Here is a 22207-nt window from a genome sequence, read left to right on the forward strand (position 1 = left end):
CGATCATAATTATGAAAAAAAATGTGCTTATTAAATTTGAAGTTCAAATAAACATATAATTATAATAATTTGAAGTTCAGGCGCCCACTGAAAATACAGAGAGGGTACCGCTTGTTTTTTTGGTAGGGTTGCGGTGTACTAGGGGCAGAGACATTCTGGGTACCGGTGAGTCTAAGAAAATACCCCACTTTAATTGAGGGAATAACGTTACGCGTATTTTACAGCGAGATCAAAAAAAGGGCAGTCAACTACATACTATAGTGTTAGTTATATTATCGTGTTCGAGTGTGCACAAACACAGGTGCAATCTAATGAGATGGCCAATCCGACGCTACCAGGAACAGTTCAGATGCACGGCCAACTGATTTGAGTTCTTTCTGGAGATGGGAATCATGGGAAGGTATTCACTTCTTACTTTCAGACTTTTGTTGGGCTGTTATTGTTTAAATTTTTTAGACGGAAACCCAATAACTTTTTCTCGCCAAGACTAGTGGTGTGCTTCGAGATTTATTTATTTTTCGAGATTTCATTTTAGGGACTTTTTGGTCTAGACCAAAATTAATACACATGACACAATAACAACAATACAACATTCATTGTATCCCACTAGATGCAAATAATATAACTGTAGATGAAGATTAAAAAAAGTTCGTAGCATTGGAAACGAAATAAGAGATAACATAATAATAATATTGTTTTAAAGTAATGGTCATAGGTGCTGAATATATTTTAGATAAAATTATGATATGAGATAAAAATATTTTATTCCAGCTAAAAACAAATCAAAATAATTTTTATTTTTCATCTATAAACATATACGTCACATTCAAAATGGCCGCCTCTTATGCATCTTGCAATCTAGTATTTAATTATATAAAATAAATATATTTTTGAAGAGTGTTTTCTTTTCGATCACAATAGTACTTTAACTAAATAACTAAACTAACTATAATGTAGACACGCGGCAGCGTGTCAGCCAAGTTCATGTAACAGAACCGGTGAGTAGTTTAAACTTACGTGAGCAATCTGTAAGGATTACCTTGCTTAATAGTCGTAACAGGTATAAATAAAAATTAAAAATACATATTATATATGTACATCTAAGTCTGATATACATGATATACTAGTACGTCTCTTAAATCGTTTCAAAGACAATCATCTAAAGAAACACTTATAATAATAGTTATTGTTGGAATAAACTACATTGTTACAAAATAAATACGGCTTTACTACAAAAGAAAAACTTAAAAGTATTGTGAATTACATCTAAGAACACTTTATAAGTAAAACATTTTGCGATTGTTATTTAAATATTTACTGAATGTATCAGATATTTCAAGAGGCACTGTCATTCAAATCATGGCATGGAAAATCGATTAACACATGGTTAGACTTGGAACGTGTTTATTTTTAAGTATCGATTTTTATTGGTGAATTATTCTTATAACTATACGTTGTATATAAGAACTTTAATTACTGTACCAAATGTACTGCTCAAATATAACAGCGCCATATAGAGCCACTAATACCCTTATATTTTTAATTTTAACATTAATATATCCATATATTTTAATCCAAATAAACTGGATTCGAATAACAAATTATTAGTACATTCCTTGAACCGTAAAAAATCAGCGGTAATTATTTAATTACTTCAAACGATACCAAAATAACCCAGCCGAATTGAGAAGAACATTCTATTTTGAAATCGGCCACGAATATCTCTATAAAAAGGTAAAATGTATACAAAGTATTATGAGAACAATTTAAAACGTCATAATTATTTGTAATTTCCTTTGATAAAACTTAATGCGACCAAAACGTGACGTTTTCAACGAGAGTGTAATTACGAAACATGCAACGTGTTTAATTTTGATTATGTACGAGGCATTTCATTGTAAAGAATACTATCTGTATGTTTCAACGTTGTGAGATATATTAACGTTTAATTCCCAGTCATTTTTGTGTTATTTTTATGATACGATTTTGATCACAGCTATCGTTCTAAACTTAAATTAGTTCTTTGTTCGAGAGATATCTTCAAGAGTTTCCTTCACTCCCAAAGTCCGCTGGGACAGAGTGCCGACACCTATAGTGACAGTTAATACTTTGACCACAGAATTTACGTGCTCTTCGAAATACAGGAGTGCAATTCTGCTAAGGATGGCGAATACAAGCAGTCAGAATTTTATATGACATAGGTAGGCGAGTCTCACATAACAAAAAAACAACAACAGCCTGTAAATTCCCACTGCTGGGCTAAAGCCCTCCTCTCCCTTTGAGGAGATGGTTTGGAACATATTCCACCACGCTGTTCCAATGCGGGTTGGCGGAATACACATGTGGCAGAATTTCTATAAAATTTGTCACATGCAGGTTTCGTCACGATGTTTTCCTTCACCGCTGAGCACGAGATGAATCATAAAGATAAATTAAGCACATGACTCAGCGGTGCTTGCCTGGGTTTGAACCCGCAATCATCGGTTAAGATGCACGCGTTCTAACCACTGGGCCATCTCGACTCGGAGTCTCTCATGAAGTGGGGAAAAGGGGAAAGATAAGTGGACTGATATACAGGGTACCATTTAGTAAATGGTCACAGCAGCCCATAGACAGTAGCGTCGTAATTTTATTTTTACCATTCCTTAAAACCAACGTGCCACTCACCTTGGTAATTGAGATGTTATATCTGGTTCCGTAGTTACACTGGTTCACTTATCCTTCTCACTGAAACGCATCAATGTAAGGTTTTTCTGCTTAGCGGTACAATTTATTTATAGTCTAATTATGGTGGCATTTTTAATACTGTGACTCACTATGACGTCATGAAACATAAATCTGATTTTGAGATGATGCTAAAAAAATATGAATAAAAATAATAAATCAAAATTAGCTTCATGTATTTGTTTGTATAATATTTATAACCGTCTCCAATGCTATGTTTACCCACAGTATGTATGTTTGTCATCGTGGAAAGGAAAAGTTATTAATAAACACAAGTGAAGTTATTAATAAATCTATTATTAAGTATATCCCCGTTACCAAACAAAACTATCGACTTGATAAAAAGATATTAATTTATTATTATTTACAAAAGTAAAAGTAAAGTCCCTGTATTGGATTCCAACTATTGTTTAGAGGTGAAGCTCCAGGTTGGTCCATCAGGATGTTCCAATGAGGGTTCATGATACACATATGCAGATTTTCATTCGAAACATGCAATGGTTCTCTAAAGTTTTTCTTCATCACCAAGTATTTATTACACGGATTGTTAACATTTCAGTACACATAAATGCTTTTGTATACGAGATTTCAATTGTTGGTTGGGGCTCGAACCCAAATTTAACTTTGCCGGAAATGTGATTGCAAAAATATCCCTAAAATAACACCTGTCAATTTAAAATTTACCATCTTGTTACTGGAAGAGATAATATTTAAAGTACTTTTCTACAAAATATGATAATAACAGATTTCACCGATATCGTTTATTTCTTTATCAATGATTTCTTTTCTATATTAAAAATTAATATTATGAAATTAAATATACAACGACCTTCACCTAGAATTTGATAAAATAAATGCTTAAACTTTGTGTCATAAGTATTATCTTATTAATTGTATGAAGACAATGAGTAGGTTTTTTTAGATAATTGCTTTTAAGTAGGTTATATTGTAGTTAAAATAACTATTTTGTAGCATTTAAGTATATGAAAATAAGAATTATTTTCGTGTAATAAATTTAAAGACTCGATTGATCAGGCTACACTTATTTGTGTCCTTTAAAAATGTTAGCATCGTATCGAAATATTATAGACTTTAAATGGTGGTGATAAGGTACAAAATGATCTGTAAGGTTAAGTTTTGACACAACTCAAGCGCATGTCAGTATTTCGTTTGTCAAGTCAGTCAGCTCTCAAATGTAGTGACATTCGCACTGTTTACATTTTTTTAATTATTTCCCGCGCATAAAATAACGCGAGTGTTTTTTTTTTAATTTATTCGAAGGTACGTTATTTTATTTTTAAATACTCTTAATTTAAATATTCATTATTTTTTTGATAATGCGGAACAGTGAAAATTCATTAATTCGTTTTTTATTGATGAGGTAACAAATTTAAATATATTAAAAGATGTTTGTACTCCTTTATAATTTACTTTCCTTTAATAAATATCTAGAGCATCTTTATGTTATCGAAATTCATCGCTTTTGAACGACATAATTTCAAGTGGCGCAGTCAGTACTTCAGTTTCGAATATTTAGTATCATTGAAATTAATTAATTAGGCAGTAAGATAACTTGAGACAGATCTAAGTAACCATTAAATTTGAGTTAAATTTTATGTCTATTTTATTATTTGTTATGTAATAAAAATACTTACTAACATAAATTTCTCGAGATTATGTTCGATAATTTAAACTTGAGGTTTTGTTCGCTAAATTTTAACCGATTTCAAAAAGGCTGAGCTTGTAAATTGGATAGTTTTTCGTATATAAACGTAACCATATCTACCGATTGGATGATTGTATTCATATGTATAAAATATACTTTATGAGTTAGATCAAGTTAAATTTAGAGAAAAAAAGCATCCACCAATAAAGATTTAACCATTAGTCACTTTTTGCCTTTACCTAACTAGACCCCTTTTTTATGACTGGAAAAACGCTTTACGCGCTTCCCCCACGTGATGGAAAGTGGGGAGAGGACTCCTCGGTTTCCTGGACGTCGAATGCGTCAAGGTCCGGGTTTACCTACTAAAAACCACCGGTACCCTCTCCGTCTTTTGGTGGGCGCCACGGGATCGCTTACGCATGCTACCGTGACGCTCTTACGGTCGGCCCGCCACGTAATTAGACCCCTGAAGAATAGCTATACTGGTACAAATGACCTAATATTTTATGTCATCATCTCCCGGTCTATCCGTCAGTAGTTTTGATTCAAAAACGACGCTGAATTAATAACCCTATCTTACGCACTAAGACTAAGACACAGTTACAACTTGTTGAAATATACTAATATTAAATATGGTAGCTTAATAATTGCTATAATAAAATTTCCTATCTGTATTACGCACTCCCTTTCCTATAAGGCACAGTTTCGAGCTGTTGAAATGTAGGTACTCATTTTCAATATATTGGAAATTATCAAGTATGATACCTTAATAATTGCTATCATAATATTTGCATTTAATACTAATAAAACATACACTGGTTTAAGTGAAAAACACACTGTTTAAATATTTTAACCATGTGCGTTTAATCCGTGAAACCGGATTCGAGGGGAGTTTAAGGATTTTAAGTTGAGCAATTCGTAAATGAATAAAATGGTTGAAATATGACGTTCGTGATTTTTAATCTAGCAATGTCAAAATTTGTGTTAAAACTTTTACATTTTGTCAGCGTTTTTCGTAAATCATAAAAACAAACATAAATATTATTTTCTCTATGGTACCATTTAACAAGCAGCCATTTCCGTTTATGAGGTACGGGGCGTTTAAGACCTCGTATGAAAACATGATACTGATATGGGGCTTATTAGACCTCGTAACGTTTAAAAAACTTAAACTCGATGTAATGTGATGTGATCGAATTTTAGTTCAGTGCGGTTCGTGGTCAAAGAGACCCCATATTAAAGTAGGTTCACCATAGCATATTCAATAGGCGTCATATAAATATATATACATATGTTACGGCCTTCGCACGACTGAAAAATCTATCGTTTTCTTAGCCCCACCGAACGGGTTAATAAGGATATTTATCTAAAAGGAGTTATCCGTAAGGGTGCAAAGATTTTGAATTTGAAATTGAATTTTTATGTCTTTTTTATGTAAAATATGAAATTAATTAACCTTTATATATTTACGCGGAACGAATTCTTCGTTGTCGCTCGTAACCAAAGGGTAACGAAGACGACCGAAAATTTTTATCAAAAAAGGTAACATTTGAGGAATGTCTGATGTTTCCTGAATGTTGTGTGGTAATCCCAACCTTCAGAATTTATCGGTTTAAAATCTACTTAATTATATTAAATTCTCATACCTACTTAACATAGTTTTGTATCAATCCTTCCTGAAAGTGTAGTACATTCCGACACCCGTATGTATCCCTATATATGACAAGTGATAAGAAATTTATAAATTAAAGTATCAGATTGTAAATGTCCACTGCTGTGCTAGGGCCTCCTCTACTTTTGAGGAGAAGGTTTGAAGCATATTCTATCCCTCTGCTCATAGCAGGTTGGATACACACGTAGCAGAACTTCAGGTCAAGATGTTCGTTCAATCCACTATCCAATGTCTTTGGCTTCCCATTTCATTGATTTGTGTATATGTCATTGTACCACATTGCTTTAATGATGGTTGATAAACGTATCGCTTTCATAGGACATATACCCTCTTCGTAATATTTTCCGTCACCACTGAATTCGAGACCTATTGTTGTAAACTGGAACTGGTTTCTTGGGTCTAAACTTACAAGCATTAAATTTACATTTAATTCGATTCACATTCTATTCACGTGTTCTAAAACAACCGAATCGTATGGAATTTGTACCGAGAGGTACATATACATTTTCTGCAAGATGTTTATCGTATATTTCCTGTAACTCTTTCTTAACGTATTCGTCTACGTTTTCTTAAACTAGATAGCACGTGATATCTATTTTGAGTACAGACAACGTTATGTTAAGTTCTGAATTTAATATTTGGCCATACTTGATTTCATATGCATGAAAGTTCTCTTTGAGATTTGATATACGCATTTGTTATCTCTGTTAAACTCTGAAATTCCCATCGATTAATTGTCTGTCTCGTGGTTTGCAAGCGAGTAAGGTGAATTTATATCGTCTTATTTCTAATTCATTGTTTTACATACTACAACTGTAATAATTATTCATCAATGTCTTTTCGTTCAAAAGTCTAGGGATATCTCTGATTTTCCATGTATATTAGGCGAAGTTTTGATTACATTAGATATACTATTACCAACTTTAGAATATGAACTGTTAATTTGTATAATATTAACGATCCTCACCGGCTTCTAATGGATGCAATGTACAATTTAAGATATCACTTTAAAACTTCTAAAATTATCATTTTTTTTTTGTTATGTTGTGCATGAGTTAAACCTCTTACCGTATATGCATATAAATCTTCCTCTTGAATTAACCTATCTGTTAAAAAATCCGCATCAAAATCCGTAATCTCACAGTGGTAAGCTTTGTTTTTTACTATGTAATGGTGATCAGCAGTGCTATTCTTTAAATCCTCACCTTTTATCCCACTCGAGAAATTTGATCCATGTATGTATGTGCTATCTTGATAATAGTGAGCATTGCATATCAATTTATGTAATTTCGACTTATTTTTTATAAAATGTCTTAAGTTTCCATACAATATGAACTATATGACTTCTTACTGACTGGTTGTATTTGTAGAAGAAGATAGTATTAAGAACAATTTAATACTTGCCTTGAAAAAGAATGCAGCTTTATTTTAAGTTACGGTTCACAGAACTGAAAGTACGTACAGGAGATTATTGTGTAGTCAAACTTTCTTAATAATAAAGCCACCACGCTAAAAAAACAACGTTTCTTTTTTCAAATGATGTGAACAATATACTCTGATGTTAAAGTATATTCAGGATGAAAATAACGTTTTTTGAATAGGCAGGAACAGGAAGAACTATTTGATAATTACGTATTTAAGATTATTTATTATTTAATTACACGTCACTGGATACAAAAAATTAAAAATGATGCAATATTTTTCATTACGTCGAAAAAACGGTTTGCACAAAATGCATACTGGTATAATTAGGTCCGATTTCATGCAAAAGCTGTTTATAATGCTTAGCTGTTAATATATGGCACATTATTTAAAGTATAACTTAATATGTTAATAAAGCTGGAGAGACGCTTCCTAGGAAAACGCTTAAAATTAAAATATTATATAATGTTTTTAATTAATTAAAATTGTAGTTGTCTAATTTAAATAAAACTATTTATAACGGATGAATCGCGTATATTAATTATTTTTAAACATCCCGACGTTTCGAGCACTTTGCAGTGTTCGTGGTCACGGGCAGACAATTTAAGTTAAGTTTAACTATCACAAAGAATTAATAATGAAAAAACCGTAGAGGAAAAATATTAAATTGAAATTCATTTTGACATTTGGACAGTTTTTCAAATATTAGTTTGAATGAAATAAAAACGAGATATTTAAATGAACACGTGTATAAAAACGGAATGTGTTTTACGATTCATTAAATTCATTCAAAGAACGAGCGAATAGATCAATTGATGAATGTTTATATTTCGTTGGATAAAAAATAACACTTGATAAAGCCACACTATATTTATAGAGATTATAATCACTCATATTTGAAATGAAACTTTCCACCTACAATTTTTATTTGATGAGCCGTGATAGCCCAGTGGTTAGAGCGCGCATATTTTAACCGATGATTGCTGGTTCAAACTCAGACAAGCACAATTTTCATTCTTGTATTTACAATTCATCTCCAGTTTAGCCGTGAAGGTAAACTTCGTGAGGAAAGCAGCATGTGTCAAATATCAACGAAATTCTGCTAGATCCACCAACTCACACTGGAGCAGCGTGATGCAATATGCTCCTAACCTTCTCCTCATAAGGAGAGCAGGCCTTAGCCCAGCAGTGGGAAATTTATAGGTTATTACTACAGAATTAAAACAGAGGAAGTATTAGTTTTTATAACGGGAAATGGTTATTGGCTGAACACGATTGTATTCGAATAACCACTTTAACTAAGCTATAGTAAGCTTGTGGCTACGTGGTCTACCCACTGAGTCAACCGACGATTGTGGGTTAGACCTCAGAGAGTACCACTAAAATATTCCGTGTGATATAATGCAATATGTGTGTCTCAAACTGACTCGATTAGAATTAACTAATAATCGGACATTTCATTTTAACTTTACTTTATTTAAAAAAAGGACCTAATAATAAAATACATATTTAAATATGTATCGTTTATACCTTAAATGAGTATATATACAACAACAACAGCCTGTAAATTCCCACTGCTGGGCTAAAGACCTCCTCTCCCTTTGAGGAGAAGGTTTGGAACTTATTCCACCACGCTGTTCCAATGCAGGTTGGTGTAATACACATGTGGCAGAATATCTATGAAATTTGTCACATGCAGGTTTCCTCACGATGTTTTCCTTCACCGCTGAGCACGAGATGAATTATAAAGACAAATTAAGCACATGAATCAGCGGTGCTTGCCTGGGTTTGAATCCGCAATCATCGGTTAAGATGCACGCGTTCTAACCACTGGGCCATCTCGACTCATATATTATATATATATTATAATTAATATATTACATATATTCATACATTGAATTATATATGGTGGTAAGAATGTTAGCAACATTTATTTATCGAATCGAAATTCCAATTATCCGCGCGACAAACGAACCAACTCTCTGTTGCCAGAGGCGATAGATAATATGACCTTCGTCATGGTAACAAATGAAGAGACGGGGCATCATGTAGAAAGATTTATTTAGAGCAAACACCAACAAGGATTTATAATAATTTGGAAAAACAAAGATGAAAATTTACACCGATTGTTCACTTCTATATTTTCTGATATAATTTAATTATATATTTAATTTAACTTTATAATTTAAGTTGCTAAATGTGTTATGGAAAATCAGAAGTAAGGACGGTATCACAAACACCTAGACCCAAGAAGACAACATAGAAAACTAATGAACTTTTTTTACATCGACTCGGCCGGGAATCGAATCATGGACCTCGGAGTGGCGTACCCATGAAAACCGGTGTACACACTACACACTACTCGATCACGGAGGTCGTCAATATATATGATACTACATTAAAACTCATATACAATAAGTATAAATAAATAGTGCTATCATCACGATTAGTATAAGAGGGCTCAATAAACAAGATGAAGTGCAAACCCTACTGAGGACTCGTGGTTGGGATGTTTCCTAAGAAGTGTCCAAGAACCTTGGTTGACCTCGTTTTTCTTTTCTGTGCCTTGTCGAGCGATAACTTTTATTTCTCGTTGTAATTACAAACGACAATCGCTAAGCCTTGAAAAAAAGAATATTACAATACGATATTCGCGTTGTCTTTTAGAGACAATTTCTATTGAATAAAATATATACAAGTTTTTATACTTTATATATGTTAAGAACTCAACGTAAAATAACTCCTATGATATGACACCACAGGGAAAGTCAGTAACAATAGATATACGTAATTAATGTTATCTTTTTAAGAAATTCCTTATTTATATATTAATGAACACATGAACAATTAAATTCGTAATGAACTTATTATTCGTAATTTTTTGACATCGTGAATACCAAAAATAGCGTGTAAAATGCATTCAAGTTTTCAGGTCATCGACCTCATGCACATTAACGTAGCATAAAAAGTTTGAAGTAAATAATACGATGTTTGTTTTGATTGTATCAGTAATGTCATGAAAACTGTTACTCTTTGCTTAGATGACAATGCATGGCCTCAAATCTTGCGGCATCAAAGCTAGATAAGCAACAAACACCACTGATTTTTATGTAGTCAGATTAAGAACACCTTCGTCAGTTTTTAAATTAATTCCTTTATCAAGTCTTAATCTCTTAGTACCTTTTGAATCTGAACTTACTTTACTTGGTGGTAGGACTTTGTGCAAGCCCGTCTGGGTAAGTACCTTACTTATCAGTAATTCTACCGAAAAACAACTTTACTCAGTATTGTGTTCCGGTTTGAGAGTGAGTAAGCCAGTGTAACTACAGGCACAAGGAACATAACATCTTAGTTCCCAAGTTGATGGAATAGTTAATATTTCTTATAGCGTCATTGTCTATGGGAAATGGTGACCACTTACCATCAGGTGGCTCATATGCTAGTCCACCAACCAATTCCCTAAAAAAAAAAACAAATAATTGCGAGGCAATATGTAATTCTCGATCGGTAAAGCAAATTATCGCTCATACTGAGTACACGAATATAGATCTTAAGGATGAACCTTTTCTTACCCCGTATGGGTAAATAGCCATTAGTACTTATATAAAATTTTACCTCTTAGTATAAAACAAAGTCGCTTCCCACTGTGGGTCTGTCCGTGTCTATGGTAAGATCTTTACAATTACGCGAGAAAATTTGATGGTTTTTTTATAGATAAATTGATTCGAGAAAGGAAGTATTTTGTGTATACATGTATATACTAGAGAAATATTTTAATTGCAATAACGTACTATAAAAACGCTTTAAAAAGTCTCAGTCATAGCATATTATGTCTAGGGATAACTGTAACAAACCTACGATAAAAAAAAATATTTTTTACTTTTATCGAGATGTAATGGCTTATTCACGAAGATATTTTTCCGATTTCCGAGGAAAAGTGATATAATCTGTTTCATTGGAAATTTTATAAAACGAGATAATCAAAAATCCAGCTTTCCCCTAATTTTTCCGGAGTGCAATGTCTTTATTCAAAGCTGGGGCGGGTCACTAGTAAATTATAAATGTGAAAATTTGGATACACGATTTCAAATTAAATTTATCACAGGGATAGATTATCAACTAGCCATGCCCGCGACTTTACGCGCGTTTGTATTTCACAAAGACCTATTATGCAGTTCGCAGATTTTATTATAATTTATTAGTTCTGCCTAGTAGGCAGCTTTAGTGATTTAAGTTAACGTCGCGAGGCATCCGACGCGATCGTGGAGTAGTGGTATACGCAGGGGCTGCGTACTGGACAGTGTTTTTATTGCAGAGCGACTTAATTATTACTTTATACATCATTCTAGACTTAAAAAAGCCTAATGTGCTCCTAATTTCATCAGATATACACCAGTGAAAGTCTCTTCAAAATCGGCATAGTCGTTTCAGAGATTACTCGAAACAAGCATACAGAAGGACAATAATCGTAAAAAATGATATTTTAACAGTACAAACAGACAGTTAAATTTTATTATATGTATAGATACCAGCACTGAACCCCCATGAAATTTGTTATTGACTAATACGTCATTAGATATGACTTACACAATGTCCAAGTTAAGTGTTTTTCTCACAAATGTGTCGTGTGAAATATAACGAGCATGTTTTCGTTATATTCCACTTTTTATCTCGAAAAGATTACATTTCGAATGTATGCAACATGTCATTCGTATTCTTATTTACTCTTAAACTCGAGATATCGACATGATAGTGAAGTGTTCATCGTTTCTGATCTCAGATTCAATTGATTAGCTTGAGATAACGCCCAAGGCTACTTGAATAAAGTAACAGCTGTTATCCGCCCGATTTAGGTGGCAGGTGAATTAAGTTTAAAATAATAATAGATTGATGGCTGTCAACGGACAATACCACGTCGAGTTTTCATGAGATTGATTTTTTATAAGCCTCTTTAAAAAAATGTTTAATATTTATGGAGAAGAAAAACTCTATCAAAACCTTAGTTTACGTCAGGCCTAGTCTAAGCTGCCTCAAAAATAGCTAATTACATAATTAAATGAAAATTCATATTATTATTTTTTATATTAATTTTATATTAAATTTATATTACTCTTTTTGTCATATTATATAGACATTTAATAAATAAAATTTTAACAAAAAGAAAAACCGACTTCAAACAAAACACTATTTTAAAACAAATAAAAATGCACTAAAAAGTAATAAAAATAATTGCATATTTAACACATTTTTTAGAGTTCTCCTAGGGTAAATTAAATTAAAAATATTAGACTACTTAAAAGTCAATTTACGATTATATAACGTAGTTATAGTTATTGTTATATTTGGAGCCGGTGTGTTTCAAATTATGAAAATCGGTCTACCCATGAAAAGTTATGAGGTAACAAACATAAAAAAAAATATTAAAAAAATACAGACGAATTGATAACCTCCTCCTTTTTGAAGTCGGTTGAAAAACAAAATTAGAGATCTATTTAAAAAAAATGAATCTGGTATTCAAAGAAGTACGGAATATAATAAATTATAATACGTGCTACTTGTTTGATATTATACGTATTTATATCACTTATACTATCTATCTATAAGCCTTATAATCTTCTTTACCGGTTCTTTTCGGTAGAATCTACATTTCGAAACGGTGACGATACAAAAGTGCTTGTACTAACAGCCTCTTTGAATGAAGTACATTTTGATTTCGTATCGTAATTTAAACATTTTTATCATAGTAATGTTTGTACCAGTAATATTGTATCAAATTGAATTGGATTGAGGGCTTGGTAACCTGACGCCCTGATTACACCCCGCATTGGAACAGCGTGGTGGAATATGTTGCAAACTCTTTCCTAAATAGGAGAGAGTTTGGAACACTCAACTTTAGCCCAGCAGTAAGCAATTTACAGGCTTGTACTGTACTGTACTGTATATATCTATTTATAAATATAAAAAACAATATCTCGGTTTTAAATGAAATTAAATAAAAATTAAAAGAAATTAAATAAATTAAATTTAAAAGATTTTAAAATATTCCTTATTAAAAAACATATAAAAAATACTTTGTTACATAATTATATAGTTCGAATGATAAAAACGAAAGTAAAAAAGTACAATAACAAATGCCTTTATATGTATACTCTTGTAAATGCTTAATGAAAAAACTAAATAAAAGTCCATATGAACTCCTATTAAATGATACGAAATTCTTAAAGTTTCGAAACCAAAATTGTAGTGTTTAATTAACTCCTACATTACGCTGATTATATTTTTTTTTTTTTTTTTGTTTATTTCGATAAAAAATAACTCAATATAAACTTTGATTAGATGAGTATTAACAAAAGTTAATATTACTTAAGATTTTAGAATATTTTAGTTAATAATTTAACTATAAGCTCTGTATTTGCTTGGAAGATTTGTTTTCTTTTTTATTAATTTACCTTTCGTATTTCAGATATTTCGGCAAAATGGCGGCAAAAGAAAAACAGCCGGTGGATAGCTTCAATTCAACGTAAGTATTACGAATGAATGCATATAGAGTAAATAATATTTAGAAATGACAAGCGTAAAGATATTTTTTATGATATAATTCAGTAGTCAACATCGGCTACAGACATTAGCTAAATAATAAATTTTAACGATTCCTTACATCTCCTGGCTCACAAAACCTTAAAAAAGAAATACAACAATACAATTTATTGTTGTTTGGTGGTATAATTTATGATTATTGGGTGGTAAAGTGTCAATGGCCGTGAGCTGTGGTGACCATTGTTCATCAAATATCCCACTTATCAGTCGAATCTTTTCTGAATCAACTATAAAAGTAATTAAACAAAGCAATGAAACACATATATGTGTTGTATTAAATAATTTCAATTAAATTAAATTAACAACTTGATTATAACCTTAACTGTAATTATCGTCACGGCATTTCTGTATACTCTATGCTCTTAGTATTTCTGTAAGTGAATTCAGAGTAATTGCTGGGAACAGATGGTGGACTTCAAGCTGGTGCCATACAAAGTTATGCTCTTAGCGTGATTGTGTTTATAATAAAAACAACAATATGATCAATATGAAAAAAAAATCTATGTAAAGAAAACTTAAGCCAATACTTAAGTTCTCTTTGCTTTTTTTAGTGATCATTTATATTTCAATAAATATAAATGATCATTAAAGTTTTTCAGAGATATGTGATTTTTAACAGTATGTGGATTGTAAGTCTTCATGTTGCGTTTCAATTTTTTATGTGTGAGGGCGTGTGTGTGTGTGTGTGTTTTTCTGTGCGCATGTATATCTCGCATATTTTAATTGTAAAGTATAATGTCTACTACATAGCTATCACTGGCTACAGCGTAACGATTATATGACGTTTTCATTGACTATTTTTTCTTCATTATATTTTATGATGTAAATAGGTGATCACCACCGTAATGTAAAATACATTTGTCTTTGTTTTTTGAAGAAACTGTTAAATAAGCTGGACCAAAGCTTATTTAAAAATTCTAGTAAATATTTCCCACGCATAGTCACAAGCCCTCTCGCTACAGTGAAATTCCTTTTATTCTACATAGAATGACGTTACATTTTTCGACATCAAATACCGACGCCTCATAAACGCCACTGTAATTATTCGCAACATGAATTTTTCATTTCGAGAGAATCCGTAACGCGTCGTCGATTCCGTTTCATCTCATAGTCGATGTAAAATTTAGATCTTTAAAATGTATTTTTTTTAGAATATATAAAGACAAATCAATACGAGAGTTGAATTACTAAAAATACATTATAATCGATATATAAAATTTAAAGAGATGCTGATAAATGGCAATAAATAACAGTTATTTATTTTATGATTTAATACTAGTTTTGCCCGCGACCTTGTACGCGTTAGAATTAAACAAAAAAGTATAATATTTTAGCAAAAGTTACTCATTATTATATCAGTTATCTGCCAGTGAAAGTCCCGTCAAAGACGGTCCAGCTGTTCCAGAGATTAGCCGGAACAAATACACAGACAAAAATTGTAAAAAATGTTATATTTGTATATGTACCGTGTTTGCACATATGTACATATGCATTGAGTAAAAAAGGGCTATTTTAATATTACAAACAGACACTCTGATGTTATTATATGTATAGACCAGCTTTCGTTTCGTTCGTCTTCGCTGTGACATATTATATAATAAAGACAAAATCCATTTTGTCACTCAGTATAGACATTATATTTGGTCTTAAGCAAATGCTTATTGTTAATCTTTAAAGAAATACAACATCAACTCTAAAGTAGCTCAGAAATTGATTCAGTAATAGTCTTATTTTCCGAACAAAATTAATCAGCATTTAATTTGAAACGGCTCGAGTTGTGTTATCAATGAAACTTCATAGTAACAAGAGGAAAACACTCATTTTATATTTGTTCATGTAAAAGCCTATGTACAATCGAGGGACCTTTTGTTAAATCGTTTCTATTGTCAATAAAAGTATAAGAATGATGAAAAGAAAAAATAAAGGAATTAACACGTGTAACCAACCTATTTCTCAACCGGACCGATCAATCTCATTCGTGTCTTCATCCTACGTGACATTGGCGATTTATCTAAGCCCTGTCATAAAACTAAGAATTGAATAAAACGTATGTATAGAGTGAATATCTATCTATATTATTATAAATATGAAAGTAATCATGTCTGTTTGTCTGTCTGTCGCTGTTTCACGAACCGCTACCGAATTTGATGAAATTTGGTATGAAGTAAACTTGAGCTCCAAGAAAGAACATAGGCTACCTTTTTTGTCTGACATATGACTACCAACAATCTAAAACGCAAGCGAAGCCGCGGACGACTACTGATTGATTATATGTACATATATATACTTTATTAGTATACTATTTTGTACTTGAAACGACATTCTATGGTTTGACTTTTCTTAGAACACACACATAAAATTATCAATTGTATATAATGTCCTGTTCACTTCAATTTGCTTAATCTTTACACTTGTGTGAGTGAGTACGGTTTTCTGTATGACACACCAAGACCACTATTTTCAACGGGAAGTATACAAATACGCAAACGTTATGGTGCATATATATTTATTCCTCTCTCATAATCCGATTGGACAGCAATACCACACGTTCGATATTTGGCAAAACTAACAGTTCTAAGTACTTTTCTTAGAGTGTACTACTGCCAACTTTTAAGTCCCTAATGTTAACGAGATTGCCTAGATGAAAGAAGGCATTTAAGTGGTCTAACAAACTCGATCCTATAATCTCATGATCTGCAACCGTACAGGCTATCCACTGAATAATAGAGAATAAAGAAAAAACAGATTAACGAAATGACAAAAAAGAGGCATTTGTTCCTAACAATGCTTAATTCGTTGAAGATGACATAACGTTTTCACAATGGACAGACTTAGGGTAACTCAATTTATACATAGATCGTTTATATAAATCACCACTAATACAAATAGCCTTGTGCTTGTTAAAAGAAAAAAAAAAGATTGTCGTTAAACAATTTGAGGTCAGAAATAAATATATTCAGTATCTTTATCAACGGTTACCAGTCTCGGCATTTTGCATAATTTTAATTTATAGTCGTCTAAGAGAGACTTAAACTAAATCTATGCAAAAATTAAAAGCGTAATTATGAAGTTAATGTAATGCAATATGTAAATTAATTAATAAGTATATGTTGTGTATATAATTAAATAGAGGTGACCTTGAATTTACATCTATGGTATTCAATATGAATTTATAAAATAATTGCGTCTTAGACAGCGTAGTTCTTATCGGAACACAAAATTTAAATTCAAAGTACTATTATAAAGGTAATTCGAATTGTAGTAAATAATATATAAGGGTTTATCAGTCAAGAACTATTATTGTAGTTGTATATTTATATGAAGATCTTTTATATATCTCTTTAAACTTGTAATTTTTAATATTATATCAATGGCGTAATTAATCCTTCAACTAAAGATCTTTTAATAAAATTAGGTTAACCAAAATTAATTAAATAATACATTTTATTCACTGCAGTAAGTATTTCTTTATATGACTACAATATTTGAGTAAGAATTAAATGTCCAATATTTAATTGAAATATATCTGGCACCAAAGAAGATTCAGTAGCCACTTGGTTTAAGGGCCGCCTAGTAAGGTAAAATATCGCAGGAACAATCCTGGTCCATTGGGCTATTGTCATCCCTACTATTATAAATGTGAAGGTAACTCTGTTTGTCTATCTGTATGTCTGTTTGTCGTTCTTTCACGGCCAAACCGCTGAACCGAATTTGTTGTTATTTGGTATAAATCAAACTTAACCTCCAAGAAAGGACAGAGGCAAAGGCGAGTACTAATTCCTTATATTGAGAACATTCTTAAAAAAACCATTATAGCATAACGATTTATGTTTTGAACTACAAGTAATCGTACAAGGCAGTAAGCCTTGTACGATTAAGAGCAAATTGAAAGGTGTGCGAGTGCACTGCCTCTTCTAAAATAAATTTACTATGCAAATACGCTTTGCATTGTAGATTAACAGGTCTCGTCCAAGCTATAAGTACCTAGGTATATACGTAAGTCTATTTACCTTATACACGATTACATGTAGATTCACATTTGTTTTTTTTTTCTTGACACATTAGCTGCCTTTCATATCAAGGAAAGAATGTTAAAGCCGGAAGCGTCAGCGGATATTGCTGAAGCGAGCAATTGACGCAAATATTCGTCTTTAATTCCAAATAATGTCTGTGTTCCATTTTCAGTTGAAACACTTTGGACCTTGTGCAAAAATTTTAAAACAAATGAAATCTCACGTTATTACTTCCACTAATGCTTTGAGGGTTGGTAAATATTTCGCTCAGAGTATCCGAATTGCGGTTCCACGTAAAAAGGTTTGGAGCATTCTTGCCACTATAGTGATTTTATATAGTAAATATTGTTATTCTTACCTTTTACTTTATAAAGTAAACTATGTATTTTTTTTCATAATAAATCTAATACTGTAACTACACTAGAAGTTTTAAAGGATTAACATAAGATAATTTACTATTATTATCATTATGCGAGTGCTTATTTTGAGTGATCGTGTCGTGTAAAATGCCAAATATATCACACAAAACTTGGTTCAATATGTGTTATTATTTGTAGAATTTTGAAATTGTATCTTGTAGGTACACACGGAAGTGTATTCGCTTAGGTAATTGTAAATACTTTAATGTATACACTTGCATCATCCGTATTCAAGACTTATGCGAGGTACGTAAATTTTAAGCGAAATTAAAAGGGTATAAGGTCGAACAAGCACCACCTAAGTATTAAAGTCAGAATTAGGAAAGTATATGTCATTATGCACTAAGGATACCTAAAGGAAATGGAAAAACATATGACGACAAACTAATCCCATGCTTAATTATAGTAAAATAAAATATTAATGCAAAATATTTAATCACATAATTACGATTGTAAAAATTAAATAGAATACCATAAATATTAAATATAAGGAAAATGAGAAGGTTATTTTCAGTTGCGATATAAAGAGGATGTTAAATAAAATAGTATAAGTTTCATTTCAGTTATCATTCTTATACGACTTATATTGATTACCGTAAAGCTGTATCCTTATTTGTCAGGAAAAATCCTTAATATAATACCACGTGGTCAAATATTTTATGAAAGTTTTATACAAAAAAATATTTAACTGCGCCCATTCGTAAGAAGCAAAGTAACAGCTTGTAAATGTTGCACTAAAGCTTGCTCTCCTCTTAAAAGGCTTGTAGCTTATTCAACTCTACGTCTGGGCGAATTCATACAACGCAGATTTTCATCCAACTTCTGTTACTAATAATGAATCGAAATTTAATTACTTTCAATCATAACCATATTATAATATTTCAACTAAAGTAATGAATATAAATTTCAATAACAATGATTGTTTTTATATTCACATCAATATTTCCGTATAAAATGATTGCTTTCGTAAAAACATATGTCAACGTTCCGTTTCACTCATTTATATGCGGATAGGCTTAGTTTTATCTCAGATACATATGGTTTTGTTCCTGAGAAGTTGATCGCAATTCGTAAATCTAATTGGAACTTTTTATGAGAGTACTAAAGGGTAAATAAAAAAGGTTTGTTACCTTACGCGGCTGATGACTCTCTTATCGCGCGGTAGCAGTATGTCTCAATAAAAACTTTATTTACGACCGATTGGATGCAAATGAATAATAAATGAGTGCATATATTTGTTTATAAAAGATTATTATTTCTATTGTTCTATTTTCAAATTTATTTTACTATTATTTATATTACAGCGTTGAAATGTTGTAAACAGAAGAATTTATTGTAGCCATATAGTTGAAAAAAATGAATAATTAATTTAGTTATTTAGAGATTTACCTGAAATATAAATATAATGAAATTGCGAATAAGAATAATAGGTTGACGAAGAGAAACATACGAGTTGTAATTAAAATTTCACTTAGAAACCCTAAGAGCATTATCAGCCCCCTGTGTTCTACCGTCGAGTAAAGGCTTATACAAGATGGCAAGGATAAGGTTGGAAATGTCAGTTAATTTTGAAATAAATTTAAAAAATATATGTACCGAATCAGTGGACCGGTACGATACGATGATTTTGTTGGTAATAATAATATAATACAGTAACAGCCTGTGAATTTTCCACTGCTGGGCTAAAGCCTCCTCTCCCACTAAGGGGAGGGCTTGAAACATAATCCACCACGCTGTTCCAATGCGGGTTGGTGGAATGTACAGGTGGCAGAATTTCATTTCATAGAGGTGTCCTGGGTTTACATATTGTTTTATTTTATTGAAATATTTACCAGGAATAAGAAATCGTCTTACTCGGAAAGTGAATAAAAACTGTTGTACATTTAAAAGTGAAGAAATATCAGCTCTCTAAGGCTTTATTTGTAAACTGAATAGATTGTTTGTATTTTTTATGTTCACTTCAAAATGTAGTGTTTTTAGTGTAGGAGTTTTCCCGTTCGTTTATTTATTATGATTAAGTTAAGCAAACTTAGTTTATAATATAATACTTGATAGTTTGCGTTAAATTAAAACAAACTATGTTATCTTCAATGTACATATACTATGATTAAGTACTGAATATATATGTAATAAATATTGTAACGTTCTGAAGTCATCTATGTTACGGTATTGGACTTTTCTCTTAAGAATTTTTAGTAGCAGTAAATCTTTGCTGCGGGACATAAAACCGTTTGGTACGTCATCTTCAATACTTTTCTATCCTACCGGATCGGTCATCCCATCAAAATATTAAAGTGAATGAATGATGAATGTAGGTGGATGCGAAGATACTTTAACACTATAATTTATCCTGCAAAGTTGACTTATTTAAAAAATGGTAGCCGTGCCCGAAACGCCGTAAAGTAAAAAACTTATGTATTCCATGCGAATTGCTTATAGCTGCACTATATAATACACTACAGACAGCTCTTCCTTAATATATATTTATTAATAATACAAACCCGTTACACTTAACTACTTATATGACTTTCAAAGCTTCGATAACAGTCGTCGTTCAAGAGGACATTTTTTCATGAATTCGTGAAGAATATCTTATATATTTTTATTATACAGGTGGGCCATGAATTAGTTAACATTTGAAAAAATCGTATAAAAAAACCATTTTAACATATTTTAGAAATCGTTTATTTACGAGAAAGCTAATTAGTTGTAATTTATTTTTTAAAAATTATTTCGTCTAAATGACCACCGTTTCGGTTTTTGCACTCATCTAAGCGAGTCCTGAAGTTTTCAAATACTCTTCTGCAAAGAGACCGCGAGATCGCCGACATCTCTTCGATGATTTATTCTTTAAGTTGACGCAGTGTATTCGGTTTATCAATGTAGACACGACTCTTTAAATAACCCCATAAAAAGAAGTCTGCTGGGGATAGATCTGGACTTCTGGGTGGCCATGGGATGTCACCACGTCTGGATATCAGCTTTTCCGGAAACATGTCTTTGACTACCGACAAGGACCCGTTCGATGTGTGACACGTGGCTCAATCTTGTTGAAACCACGTGTTACGATTATAGCCAGCAAATTCCAGTAGCATCGGTGCTAAGAACTCCCGTAACATTTTCACATACTCGGCAGAATTAACAGTAACTGAACGGCCTCGAGAATCTTCAAAAAAGTTACATTTAAATGTTAACGAATTCTTGGCCCACCCTGTATTATTCGAAGTGTCGACCAATATCGCGACCAACTGATGCCGAATTTTGTTCATTTGTCGTAATTGTATTGGTTGGAATAGGCTATAGTGAATATGTTCCAGAAAAATTTAATTTTTTTTTAAACCAAGACAAATTTCCCCGTAATAAGCAAAATAATATTTTCAATTTAGGTTATGATTAAGAGATTGTGTAGGGGTTAGAACATGTTGCCATGTCAGCGTGCAAAAGCGATTCTGAGGCGCTGTACCGCTAGCTTTTAATGGGTATTCCGATGTGATCAGGATACGTTCTTCCTCAGTCCCAAATAGCACGACATACAAGGGGGAAATGTGTAACGCGTTTTCCCAGCGATATAAAAAAAGAGTTAGAACACGTGCCATCTAATCGATGATTTCTTGTTCGTACAAAAGCAAGCACCACTGCATTTCGATGTGCTTAATTTATGTTTATAATTCACCTCATGCAGAAAAACATGATA

The 22207-nt window shown here is 31.9% G+C and overlaps 1 protein-coding gene across 2 annotated transcripts in view; it reads left to right on the forward strand.

Moving 5' to 3' along the window:
- Window positions 1-3893: 3893 nt before the first annotated feature.
- The window catches only part of LOC124544360 (proton-coupled amino acid transporter-like protein pathetic), a 37302-nt gene continuing 18988 nt past the window's right edge, over window positions 3894-22207 (forward strand). Inside the window, exons 1-2 of one of the 2 annotated variants that reach the window (XM_047122877.1) lie at window positions 3894-4005; window positions 13948-14004. In XM_047122877.1, coding sequence (XP_046978833.1) covers window positions 13961-14004 — 44 coding nt within the window. In that variant the 5' untranslated portion in view covers window positions 3894-4005; window positions 13948-13960. Of the gene's footprint in view, window positions 4006-4085; window positions 4106-13947; window positions 14005-22207 lie in introns of those variants that run through there. The other variant, XM_047122876.1, reaches the window with a different exon arrangement.

Source organism: Vanessa cardui, chromosome 4, assembly GCF_905220365.1.
Source record: "Vanessa cardui chromosome 4, ilVanCard2.1, whole genome shotgun sequence".
In the NCBI taxonomy this organism is placed as follows: domain Eukaryota; kingdom Metazoa; phylum Arthropoda; class Insecta; order Lepidoptera; family Nymphalidae; genus Vanessa; species Vanessa cardui.